This window comes from Nylanderia fulva, unplaced genomic scaffold (assembly GCF_048542155.1).
Source record: "Nylanderia fulva isolate GAGA-0341 unplaced genomic scaffold, ASM4854215v1 Scaffold14, whole genome shotgun sequence".
NCBI classification, from domain to species: Eukaryota; Metazoa; Arthropoda; class Insecta; order Hymenoptera; family Formicidae; genus Nylanderia; species Nylanderia fulva.
Window position 1 is genome coordinate 1,553,863 of NW_028189622.1, and position 14,130 is coordinate 1,567,992.

At 41.4% G+C, this 14,130-nt stretch overlaps 1 protein-coding gene across 1 annotated transcript in view; it reads right to left on the reverse strand.

The window, feature by feature from the left end:
• Window positions 1–14,130, reverse strand: part of Sema1a (semaphorin 1a) — a 227,846-nt gene that overhangs the window by 15,492 nt on the left and 198,224 nt on the right. The window contains 3 exon segments of the mRNA XM_029300600.2: window positions 1,062–1,200; window positions 1,202–1,472; window positions 3,619–3,715. Of these exon segments, the coding sequence (XP_029156433.1) occupies window positions 1,062–1,200; window positions 1,202–1,472; window positions 3,619–3,715 (507 nt within the window).

Sequence of the window (14,130 nt, forward strand, 5' to 3'; positions counted from 1 at the left end):
GGAGGTGAGGGAGTAGAAAGGGTCGCCCTCGGTCTCGCGATTCAATCGCATGACATTTCTGAATAATTTCGCGGAGCGCACACGCTGGATTTTCAAAGTTGACCCGGAAGCCGAAACTTGGCGTGTAAATATTGAATCGAACTCCCAGTTGAACTTTAATGGACACGGATATGTATTATGCGGGAGCCGCCGCGTGACTCTCAAACATTCAGACGCGCGTTTACCTTCCGGTCGGGAGGTATCACATTTTGACGGCGGTGCACCGAGGTCGATAACAATTATGTCGTGTCGTTATATTGATACGACGATAATTCCGGAAGTTGGTGAGCGCGATAAAACGACGTGGTTAAAGTCGCGTGTGATGATAATGAGATGTAATGCTCGCCTTAATAGGCATTCGAACAACAAACTGATTGTGAAATGCAGGTTGCGCGTGTTGAAAACATTTTGTGCGGGGTTTCATTTGCTTTTGCAATCGGTTTAATATTTAAATGATCTCGCTCTGGTTTTCATTTCTTTAGATTAGCCACGATCCAATTGTGGTCTGACCTTACGTCTGATCTTTAAGATCGCTGTATATATATATATAAAGTTGTTCTGCCCTAGATACCTTATTTTAGAAGTTGCAACGAAGAAAATATGATAAATAAGTAAAATAAATTTGCGCCTGGAAATAAACACTTTGTGTTCTATAAACACTTCCCGAAATAAATCTTACTTGCGTAAAGTAACGTCAGAAATGATTAAACTCTCTCTCTCTATTTTAAGCACGATTCTATACATTTTCTATGTACTTTGTTGTTTAATGATAGTCTACAGTTTGCCTCGATGAAAATTAATATCCAGAGTTGCGATCATTAACTATCGACTTGACGAACCGCGCACTTGTCGCCATGTCGAATTAATGGCAAAAGCGCGCTGGGAAAATGAAAATTGATATCCAGAGTTGCGATATCAGAGTTAACCGCCGACTTTCAATGTAAATCAGCGGGTACGCGATCATTAAGCGTCATCAATCACGGGCAACGAGAATTGACGATTGAATTAGCTTTCTCACTCACCGTTCAGACTCATCGAATCGTACTGCTCGGTCTGCAGCGGCTCTCTATAGATGATCGGATCCATACCGGCAAAATCGGCGACCGTGCCGGTGTAGAGCTCGCCGTCTACGTAGACGAAGGTGCTGTTGTGCTGAGGATCAGTACGGGCACCTCGCCTGACCACCCTTCTCCTTCATCATCGTGTAGTTACCCGCGTGCACTGTGTAATCGCGGCACATAGGCTTGAAGGCGTTCGTGGCGCACACGAACAAATTGCTCGACCCGGTCTTCACTAAAATCCGAATGTAATTCTGGCAATTTTCTTCGGGTGTGCCCTTCACAACGCACATCTTCACGTCGTTCTCCGTCGAGTACCAGGTCAGCCTCTGTTGCTCCGTCAGATCGGTCAAACTGAGATTATGTACAAGATTCCTGAAACGAAAAATCATCCAATTTCTCGAATCAATCCTAGAAAACTTTTGCCAAATGAGTGAATGTTTTTATCGAAAGACATTCTTATGTATAATTTATGAAAATCTCAAAGAAGAAATAAATTGTAAAATCTTTTCTATATTTAATCGTAAAAAATCTTTTATAATCAAGATCTTTAATGAAAAGAAAGAAAATATAAAAGATTTTTTTTTTTCAAATTATCAAAATATTAAATTTCAAATTAAATCTAATAGCGAATGACGTCATTGGTGCTTTTCGAATTATTAACAAGTATCAAAGAGGCATAGAATTCTCTCGTATACGCTGAATGGAGCAAAGGGTTTTCTTCAAGTTTCAAAGTTAGATGCTTAAAGTAGACATGAACGGAGAGGTTCGAGATTCTCTGCTGGGTTAGCTGAGCTTTAGCCGAGAAAGCGGCGCTTGAAGTTTCGGCAGTCGATCGTTAACTCTTCTTCGTTAAGCAGTCTACCGTATGCTTAGAAGCACTTTAAAGGGGAAGAATCTCTCTCTCTCTCTCTCTCTCTCTCTCTCTCTCTTCCTCTGCGCTCGCTATTGCGCGCGAGAGATCGCGGTTTTTGCCGACCGCGGAATAATCATTCGAGGCATCCCGCGATTATACACCGTAATGTAACCCCATATTATGTATAACGAGCAAGAAACAAATTTTCCTATCGATACGGCGGCGGAGCTGGCAAATCGGCCGAGCAATTAGCGTAATCCGATCAATAACGAACGAGATATATATCAGAGTTCATTCACGCACAATGCGTTTATTAATCCCTGTACGACCTGATTATCGTCGTCGACTGATTTCAACGGCGCGCATTCAGCGTACGCGAGACGTGAATAGATTTATCCTGTATACACGAGAATCCGAGAGAAAGAGAGAGAGAGAGAGGAAAAAGAGGAAGAAAAGCACGTTAATCGATCGGTATTGGGGGTATATATACAATCGAATCGTCTGAATACATCCCCTAATGACGAATCAAAAAGACCGCATTTATGCACATTTATAATTTATACATTTACGATCGTATCTGAAATTATTCGACATTGTATCGGTCAGATTTTGATGCGATTATTTATTGACGTTTGGCCCCTTAAACAGACTCAATTATATTTATTTTTGTGCAAAATTTTATTTAAAAAATTGTACGAAATTGTGTCAGAAAATATATTTTATTCGCATGTTGTTCCGAATAATAAGATTCAAAATTGAATTCAGCTAATTAAACATGACCCAACAGTCGCGATAATATGATGCCTATTATTATATTTGACATGATTAATTATCTCATTACCGAATAGGCCGCCATACAATCATTTGCAAACGTGTATATATATATATATATATATAAATTGATTATTTATTTTATTCTCCAATAAATAGAACATATAAACTACAACGCGCGAATATACATTTTTTTCGAGATACAAGTACATATTTAGATATGTTTTTGATGCACGTTAATTTCTCTATGTTACATATTGTGCAGTAAATTTTTAACGGACTTGAACTAGTATAGACGACGTCGATTAATTAATAATATATTTTAAAGTTTGTGTATAATACGATTAGCAATATTGTCAAGCAGGAAATTCGTAATTATTTAAGGAGAAGCTTTTTATAGGGAGGAGGAAATAACATGTATAATTAATTCCTATACGATAAAACAATCATTATCTCTGTTAGAAGCCAACGCTCCATATGTTCTAAAATACAGGTATCAAATGTTATTTCAATCTTGAGGCAAAGATAGATTTAATTTTCCACGTGTACGAAATATGTCAACTAACTAAATTTCGCACAGACTTTAATCACGAGAACAGGATCGGAAAAAAAAGAGACAACCCGCGAAAAGAGTATTCAATTTACGCGATAAAACGAGTTTACATGGAATATATAGGAGAGATTACACGTTTCGATCTATCTTGAGATCGTCGTCGATCTCACACGCTTGAGAAGACAGCGATGCAATGATACGCCGGGAGATGGATAGGCGTGAGGGCGAAGAGGAAACGAAGAAGAGGCGAGAGTGGACCTAGGATGGAAAGAGGAATAAGAAGAAGTAGAAGAAGCGGCCCTTTAATTAAAGCACTCGCTCCAAATGAATCCTCTATTTACCTTCCGCCGACCAGGAGATAGTTCCCGTCCCTGAGCACCAGCCGAAAGTAATCTGTGTGCGTCTCGTTGCCCGTAAACCTGAACACATCTTCCGCACCTGGAAAAGAAAAGCAGAGAACGGGTTTCGGATTAGTTTTTGTTCTATCGCTTGAAAAGTGGAATTACCTTATTCTATCTAATTAGCCGTCGACGTTGCTCTTTTGTAACAGTCGACGACAACCCTCCCTTCCTCAACCCGCAACTGGACCGGCTTTAATAAGCGTAATAAGTTTTCTTTTGACCGCGAGCCCGATGAACAATGCCGATCGATCATTAGCGAATCAACTGTGAGCAATCTCCCTTAACTTTGTGGCCTGGTCTATAAAAGGAAAAACGTCCCTCTGTTATCTGTTAATTATCTGTTGGCCGTCTGTTCGCGAAGCTCGGCAATGCTGTTTTATATCGAGTTTTCTCCTTCCATTAGTGTGTTAAAAAAATATAAAAAAAACCGATATTGTCGAATTCGAGCGTAATAAAATGTTGACAATTGTGAGTAGAAAATTTTCGTTCTTTTTGTGTTTCAAGATACATCTTGAACTTTCTTCCTCCATAAATCGTTCCCTCCGTCGAACGCTTCGTACAAGGAAACGATTTACGTTTAACATTCGCAGAAGTGAAATTAATGGCTGCCTCGCTAAATCCTGAGTGTAATAAGCAGAAATTTCCGGAGCAATCAGCGCCGATCGCAGCAATCTCGAATCCGCTGCATGCAATTCGGATCATGCACATAAACTGCATTGCCACTGACGATGCAATAGCGAGGGAGCAAACTTATCAAAGAAAACAGATTATATAAGTGGATCGAGTGAAGGGAAACGTGTTATAATATTTTACGAAGCAAGTTGCACTTGTTATACATTGTACTGCTCGTTTACGAAGAATATGAAATAAAAAAAAAAAGTGTCATAAAACTTTTCCAAGTACTCTAGTTTTCTAAGCGTCGACGCGACGTCATCGATTTTCGATTACTTTCCTTTTACGCGAGCGCAACAACAATTACGCACGGATATCAATTAGAAAGTTTTCTTTGACCTCGAGATTTCAATATCAACGAGCTATCGATGCGGGACCAGGCCGTATAATTAAAAGTGTAATTATCAGACGAGCCCGTATCCTGATGCCACTCAATATAAACGATTGGAGTTGTGCATCCGGCGCGGCGGCTGTAATTCAAGAGGCTGGGATACACCCATTCAATCGTAACAAAGACAAATAAAAAATGTGCGTTGCTACGATTAAACGATTCGTGAAAAAATCAATATTTACCCTCGGGAAAAGGGGATAACTTATTCATTCTAATGAAGCAACGCGCTCGTTCTCGCTCGTGGAGATTTTTCACCGAAAATTAGACGGAAAGAGACATTCCCCTGCGTAATCAAGCGATAAAATTTCATGCAAAATATAATATTTGTTTAAATCGTTCATCAGTGCCCCCAGCTCGAATCGAAAATTTCCAACATGATATAATTTAAAGAGCACTACAACAAATAATCTAACTAATTACGTTACGTTTAAATGTGATTAAACGACCACATGTGAATCTCATTTATTGAAATACATATGATAATTATTCCAGGCTCCGCGCATTCATTTGCCACTCAATGTCAACCACTGGACCACCCTTTATACCTCATTTATTTAATTCTAGTCATGGATATATATATATATATATATATATATATATATATATGTCGCAAGCAAGCTAGCCGTCAGATATCACAAATGTTTGTTAAATGATAACATTTAGAATAAACCGGCCAATCATTTAAAATGTTATTTAACAAATATTTGTAGATGTATAGTACTTTATCGTTCATATTCGTATTTGTTATATAACACGCACGCGATTACATATTTTACTTCGCAACATGGAAAACATTTACTCGGATGCGTATTGTAAAATCGCTATCCTACCCTTCGTTCCGGGATCGATTATCATCGAGCGAGAGATATATCAATCGATTTCGACGAATGGAAGCACACGCGAGCGCGCTCTCTCTCATCCGGTGTATGCAATTTAGGTCAGAGATATAGAGCAATAACAGCAACAGCAACACTGCCAATGGACGGATGCAATACTGAAGCAGGCCATTATCGGAAGCATCATACGTCTTGCCGTAGAAACGAATTAACGTCATGTTGCCGAGCGTTTCATTCGTGCCGCTTGACCGGAGCGAGCGAGAGAGAGAGGGAGAAGACCAGATGGATGGGCATCCAGCTGATGCAGAGAGAGAGAGAGACAGGGATGAAGTGACGTGTACAGAGCGGGAGGAAGCTGAAAGGACGCGCGATGGATCGACGGACGGTTAAATAGAGGCACCGTGCTATCCCTATCCTCTTTCTCTGATTGCCTCCAAAATTAAACGGACCGAGTGTGTCCCGTAACTCCCATCAACTCCCGGGCTTACTCGGTTATCGCTTTCCTAAAATTAGCCATTCGATTCCAATCGCACGTCGCGCAAAGTTGAAGATCCCAGGGGCAGATTAGCGACGTTTCGAACGGATAGATTTATTGTACGCCGTCGTGGAAAAATGCATACGACCGGATAATTGTTCGGCGAGAAAGATTCGGATAAGGACTCTGCCGGCGATTAAATTTGACTTTGGATTTTCCCCACAAAGATCCGACATATTTTCTAACTGCGAAAGAAAGCTATCGAAGAGTTATTTTGGGGACGCGATATACAACTTTGCACACTTTTGTAAATGTTAAATATCTCTCGGTACATTTCTCCGGAAATCGCTGAATACATCTACGGAAACCGATTCTTCTTTAGAAAACGTCGTTCGCCGATACTTTGAGATACGATCAGTGAGAAGTTTCGATCGAAAGGATACGCAATACGAGAGAGCCCCATTAGCCCGTAGAAAATTCGTCCTCGTTCTTTTCTACGTCGCGCCGCTCCTTTTGTTCCGTCCCGTCGACGGAACTTCGCATCTGCCAGCCATTTGCGGTTAACGTCAAGTTTCGAGCTACGAGAGAGGCGCACCGATATTCGTGAAAGCCGATACAAAATACAAGCCGCGGACATGTATCGGCTTTCACGCTGCAGCCGCGCCGGTAGAGCACAAAAACTTGTACCACGGGATACGTACACTAACGGTTGAATTCATCCGTGTCGAAATGGTACTTTGCGTCTAACGTAAATAATCATTCACCCGCATTTCGACGTTTGGTTCTTGCCCACCGCCGGTATTAAAAATATAATATTAATTGTATACGCAACTATATATAAGCCATCATTCGTCGTCTCGTAAATATTGTATATACATATTCGGGACGACTATTCGCGGATCTATCTGACCTCATGAATTTAATAACAATCTTTACGGAACCCGATAACCGGGGGCAGCCAATATTTCAGCGAGGCACCGTGCCGAGAGATACAATCGGAGAGAGCTACGATTGTTCGTCGAATGCTAAAAAATTGACCGAAGTCGATTTATCCGGTCCACCGCCCCATCCCCGAGAGCCGTCTCAACAAATCACGTATATAAGTTTCTTCGGAGGAGGCCGCTCGGCGAAGTGCCGCGATTCGAAAATATTGAACGCGTCCAAAGTTACGACCCGCCCGTCAAACTTCGCAGATCGAACTTCTCCGGAAAGCGTTTTCGCCGTGCGAGAAAAGAGCACTAGAAGGGACGAACAGGGACGAGGGCAGAACGAGCGCAGAGGGTTGAACGCGAAGAGAGAAAGGTACCATTGATCACACGTTCTGGAAGAGAAGAATAGAGAGAAAGCGAGAGAGAGAGACAGAGATGGGGATGGATGAATTGGCTATTTTACGGGGGGTAAACGATGGCGTGCGAATGTCCGTGACTGGTGGGCGGACTTGCTTATCAAGAAAGACGGAATGGCTCGTGAAATGGCAATTAAACGCACGATCGTCCCTGTGTTAAGATCGAGCCACTCCTGCGTGTCGACGTCGATCACGGTGGACGGCATCTTCCGTCAGTTAATCCGAGTGACGCGAAACGGTGTACGCGTGCCGCGATTAAATGATATGGGTGACGCGCAAGGCAATTTGATTTGCTCAGGATTGGCAGTTACGTTTGGATGGACGTCATTGTCAGCGCGGTAAAAAATTGCGATTTATTGATCGCGAGCTTATAACAATATACTCTAATATCGCAGAAAATTGTTGTTGCTTAACAAATATATGTATGTTATTTATTGGCACTTTTATAAAATCATCGTGATGCACACGAGTGTGCAGCTGAAAAATAGATTTATTTTTAAAATATGCACAAAGCGTTTGCGGCGCGCAAATAAAAATGACTGCAGATGACACGTGTGAAAATTGTAAAAATTAAAGTCAAACACACGGTCGAAACACTGTAACAAGTCGCATCAAAAACAGAGGAATGCGTCACATTTCAATTTTAAAACTCCGATTAAGAAGCGCACCGCATTATTGACACGCACGCAGTCAGTACGTCCTGTCACGTGCCACTCCAGAAGAGGCAGCAGCACGCGTGCCACACGCGACGATATACGGGAGACCTAATTTCCGACCTCTCAGCGGCGTGCCAATCGCGATTGCGTCGATTGGCGGCCATCGACTCTTCTCGCCCTTCGGAAGTACGGATTATCTCGCGCGCGGTACGCCACACAAGTGGACCCTGTGATGAGGCCCCCCTTCGGCTTCGATCGAGAGTCATTAAAGTTTCGCACGTGCCTAGGAAGAGGGAAGGTTCACCGGGGCGAGCCATTATTTTTTAACGTCCCTTTCTCTCTCTGCAATTTTTCTCCTTCGGTACACACACGTACGAGCAAGTACTCGAAGACGGGGGTTCAATTATGACTAATGAATGAGACCATCAAGACAACGAAAGCTTATATATACCTACGACGTTTTATTGCAGCCAGACATCGGTAAAAAGCGCGGCTTCGAAGACCGCACTTTAGGGTATAAAGTAACATTCGCGATCAGATCTTCATTGGCGGAACACGAATCGACTCGAAGAGCACGTCGTGAAAATCCGAGATTGAGATCTTACCTTGAAAGACATCAGATTTAATAACAGTTTTAAGCATCGCTCGAAGTCTCTCGCTCTAATTCGCGGATCGCCATAACGATCCCATTTACGGGATGATCTCGTTGCCGACAGCTTCCAGCTGAGAAATTTATAGCTAAATTAAGTACTTTAAAGTACTCGTAGCACGACCTATCATCATCGTCATTTCCAATGATAACTAACGATTGAATGGAGGAATAAAATATAAATTGCGCAAACTGCGTCAAACTGAATAAATAGATGATATTTATTTTGGTTTACGAGTATTTTGGAACAAAGCACATTTCTGCGGAGGAAATTCAATTTGACGCATAAATATTAATCCGAGCATTTCTTGCATACGAAATATTTCACGTCTTATTTCGTTTTAATAACGCGGAGGGATGTACATGCATTTTCTTCTTTATTAAATTAAGAGAGAGATTTTTACGTATGCTCGAGAGGTCTCGATTTACATCGGAAAACGCGCGCGATGGGACGCCCCGGGAAAGCTCGAGCTTTGCGAAAAATAACCCAGCCTGTGGAACTCTTACTATTCTCAGACCGGTACGCGAACGTCCCTTTACACGCGGTCTACGTCGTGTTAGCCAAGCCTGCCGGGTGCACTTCAATTTCGTTGGGACAACACGTGGCTTCTTCTTGGGCAAGATAATCCCGCGGGAGCTCGCGGGAGAGAAAAGCTGGGATGGAGAAACGAGAGCGCGCGGGACAAGGCTGAAAAATAAGCGAATGAAAAATTCAAATAGGCTGAAACTGATTTTCCGAGCGAATAATCCAGATAGAGGCGCCAATGTCAGGAAGAGAATATTAGTACATGTATATATATACGTAATAAAGTATTTGCTAGTTTATAACTCGTAATCATGCGTGTATCCGCTTGTGGATATAATTTCATATTCAAGGTAAAGTTTGCAAACTATGGATCGATTATAAACTCTCTGAATATCTTTACGTGCCTAAAGGCGACAATTAAAATGGAATTAAGTAAGTAGGATATATATATATACATTGTCCCAAGTCGCGCTTTATAAAGACTTCATAAAAAATAGATGGATTTATTTTTGAAAAATATTTATTACTCGCGCGAGATCGATAGCTTCGGTTTTAGATTCGCGAAGCCGAGCGTCTGGGAAATAATAATTATTTGCGGCGCGGGAGAAACTAACGAAGGAAAAAGTATCCTCTCGATCCCGAATTCTCCCTGAGAGCTGCGTAACAAACGATTGGGCGAGACAGGCGGGAAATAATATTTCCTTGTCCGAGAGAGAGAAAGAGATCCGCGAATAATGACGGATTCGCGACACGTCTGGGACCGAGAAGCGAAAGTATCTCTCGATTGTGTCTCTCGTTAGCGATGTAAACTCGGAAGAGAACGGAGAAAAGAGTACGACGAGACAGCTATCGTCTAACAAGAATTAGAATGGTACAGGGATTTTAAGGGTCTACGAAATCTTTATCCCATTTCCTCTGACGTAAGAGAAAAATATATTAGCAGATAAATCTTAAATGCTCCTTTGAATCGTAATGTACATGCTGTAAAAATTATTTTTTGACTTTAGTAGCGAAAAGACATGCGGCATTTAAGTAAAAAAGATCCTCTATCTCTCTTGAGAAAAAGTGCGCAAAAAATTCTTACGGCGCCACTAACGAACGGAACAGATGTCCTCGACGACATCGATATCGCGCTCGAGTCGGATTCTTCCGATAACGTCGTGGCTTCTCATACGAAGGGAATTACATGCTCGATAACGCGGCGCATCGAACTCGAGACGATTGCATACAGATGCAGTGGAGAGAGAATGCGGGGACTCAATCCGTTTCAGCGGTGCCTTACAGAGAAAGAGAGAGAGAGAGAGAGAGAGAGAGAAAGGACCAAATCTCTAAAGCAATCCGAGTCACTCCTAAATTAAACACGCAACTAAAGTAATCACGTCGATCTTTTCAATAAGAGATTACTCTCGTCGAAATTGAAATGTATCGTCGAAACGCGTGCATTGATTTGGCGCACTTGACTCTTCTCGAATGTTATCGGATATGGAATAGTGAAGCACATAATCTCGGAACAAGAGGACTATACAATTTCTTTTAAATATTCAAATGTTTCCAATACATCTTCTAAAATTAAAAATATATTCTTTGTTAATAACAAACGTACATGTTTGTTTCTTCTGCAAACTGTTCACGAGTAGATAACGTGTAAAAATGAGGAATATCTGATATTAATCTTGATAGAATTCTCCTAAGACAAAAATTTTTTTGACATCTATTTTAGAAGAGCACATAATCTAAAAATAAATGGGAAATTTTAAAAATGAGAATACAATTTTTTCAGTAACATCCAAGAAACACTAAAAAATTAATGCGTAATCGACGAATCGTGACACACGATCGAAATTCAATTCTTCGAGATTAAGCGCGCAATTTTTTCGAGGCTTCTTCATTTTCCGGAACGCACGAAGGAAATAAAATATTAAAAGGGTCTAGATTTCTTTTACGAACTGTTTGCCTCACGGATCCTATGCTGCATGTGTGTAAGAGATTTACACATCGAACTACATTTTCCGTTACACGATGTTTCGCGAGCCCGGGGGGAAGAAAACTGCGCGAGATATTCGCCGTAGAGAACCAAGGTTTATTGTCGGAAGACGTGCGATATTCGCCGGGGAATATACCTAAAACGGCGTAGTGTATCGTAAGATCGAAAAATCTCGATTCACGGATCAAACCCAGGCATTTATCGCGCCAAGGCGCGCTGTTTCGACGTCACAAGGCGAAGAAAGAGATTAGGAACACGAAGAAAACGCGATATCCGCTGCACGAAGTGCTTACGCTTATACAATCCAGTTGGAAACGGAAGTTCCTCGAGCTCGATTATTTAAATAACAAGTATTAAGCGTCGCGCGAGTCGATTCTAGGTCAGCCACGAAAGCTTCAAGCGCACTCGGACATAATCGAGGACACTCGAAGTAAACGTGGATTCGCGCCGCGGATAAACGAACCTCGCCGAGCGAAACGAGCATTATTGACGATATAATTTGATTTCGATACGTTTATCCGCGAGTATGGACTCATCCCTCGTCGGAGAAAGAGAGAGAAAGCGTAGAAGCGGATAAAGGCTAAATCATTTAGCGCTCGTTGTTCGTGTGTGTGTTCTACGCGCTTATTTTCAATACGTTTCCGCGTGCATTACTCTTTCGGGGGATACGCGCAGAAAGCGCGTTTGCATTAATATATACCGGCGTGTGCATGTGCAGCACCGTGTTAAATTTCGCGAAAATGATGAGAAAAACGAGCTGGATATTTTTCGATCGGAGAAAGAAAAGGATGGAGAAAAAGAGGAAAGAACAAAATTATTTACGATGAGATCCCTTTGCAGAGGGTTGTTTCAGCCAAAGTTATTTCACGGCTGTATTTAGTTCGGTCATCCTTTCTCTCTTTTTTCCTTTTCTTTACGATCGCTTCCACACTCCGAACGAGTCTCCGTCGTGTCTTTAGGAAACTTGGCGGGGAACGTCATTCATAACTGACGAAGTTCCTTGGGTAATAATGTATAAACGTCCCCGTGCACACGAGGACGGAAAGTGGAACGCCGCGGTCAGCAGCAGAAGTGCGGAAATTTAACGGAGTCTCGCGTTGAAAAATGATTCGCAAACAGCGAAGTAAACCGCGCGGACGGGTTTGAGGGAAAGTCAAGATCCCTTTCCTCAAAGCCCCACTCGGCGTAATAACCCTGTTTAACGCTGCGCCGCGCGTCGTGAAATATGCCGGCGTCTCATTTGCGCCGCTGCGTTAAAACGAGAGAAAACTGTTTTTTTTTTTCCTTCCTGCCTCATTCATTTACCCCCGCGCGAGGGATAATATATCGTCCGTTGCATCTGAGAAAAGAACGAGGGATTGCAGAACACTTCTACTTCGAGAGTGAACAGTTTTCACCCGACCCATTTGTTCACGTCAGTGTTACTCTTAACTTCGATCCTCGCCAATTTTTAAGTATATACAATTTCCATTTTTTCTTCATTATTATAAATTGCAAAAAAAAAAAAAAAAAAACATCGATCCCTCATAGCGAACGAGAGGGTGAAATTGCGTTTATATCGAGATGAAGCAATAATCATCGCGAACGAATGACGATTTATCGCGGATTGAAAAGTCGAAAGAGAATATCGAGCGCGCGGTTTGACGTTGCGTTAACGAAATCAATTTTCCGCAGCGAGTCTGAATATATATCGAGAAACTTGGGGTGTATATCGGGTGACGCGGAAGCGAGTCTCGCGTAAGTCGAACGATATACAGCACAAGCGTCATTCGATACGTCGAGAGATACCGAATCGCGTATCGAGTTAGGTAAGTGGATTTCTCGCGTCGATACATTCGCGTTACATAGCATTGCACTCCCCTCGTGTTAGCTCACGGAAAGAGCCGAACTAAATTGAGCCATCTAGTGTATCAGCCGCGCTTGCGTCCTCCCTTCAACCCTTTCGTGGGGTGTCTTGGTGCAAAAAAGTCACGTCAGCGTAACGCGCATGTCCGGTATCGTAAAATTCGATCCCGTTCTCTGTGGTTCTCGTTTCATTAAGTAACGTATTCCTAGGTATAATAGAAGAAAAAATATGTCTCTTCCATCGTAATCGAGTGAATGACACGAGTCGCAAAATTTGCAGCTCGACAGGTTCCCAAACGATAAAGTGATATTACATCGTTACGTTACATCGATTGATATTCATTTTAACGCACATTTAATTACCATTATCGTTTAATGTTGAATACGATTTGCTTAATAAAAAATTTCGAATGTCAATGAGATGATGAGAATCAAATAGTTGTGTAATAATAAATGAATAAAGGGAGTAAAGAGCTCTAAATGAGTGTACAAACTGTTACATATACACAAACACAATTAGGTACGGGCTAATTAAAAGCCGAATACTGTAAACAGCGTACAAATTTTCTTTATTGTTAAAAAAATTTTTCATTTTGTACGTTTCGGTCTAAATAAACTGTTGTACTATACGTAACTCCTACTATAATAACTTTTCTATCAAAATGTTTCTCATTTTTCCCTCCTCGCGGAATAATCCCTATCAAAATTCTAGAGTTTACAAAAATAAAGCAATTTTCGCAATATACATAGTATTGCACTATATAATTTTTCATAGACTCATTCAGGGAGTTTTCAGCCGATAAATCACGATCGTGATTTGCGTTAATTGGTAGGCCGCAGGCCATGAATTGTTTGCCAAATTACGATCAAAATATGGATTTACATAAACGTTAGATTAATCATGTAAATCGAATTCTTCATTGCCAAATATACTAATTGTAAGACAGAATTAAACAGAATGTGGCGGCAGCTGAATAAACAATAGCTTACTTTTCACCTTTTATAAAAAAAATCATTATTATGGACATGAAACTAACAAAAATAATTGGAAAAGCACATATATAGAATAAAAA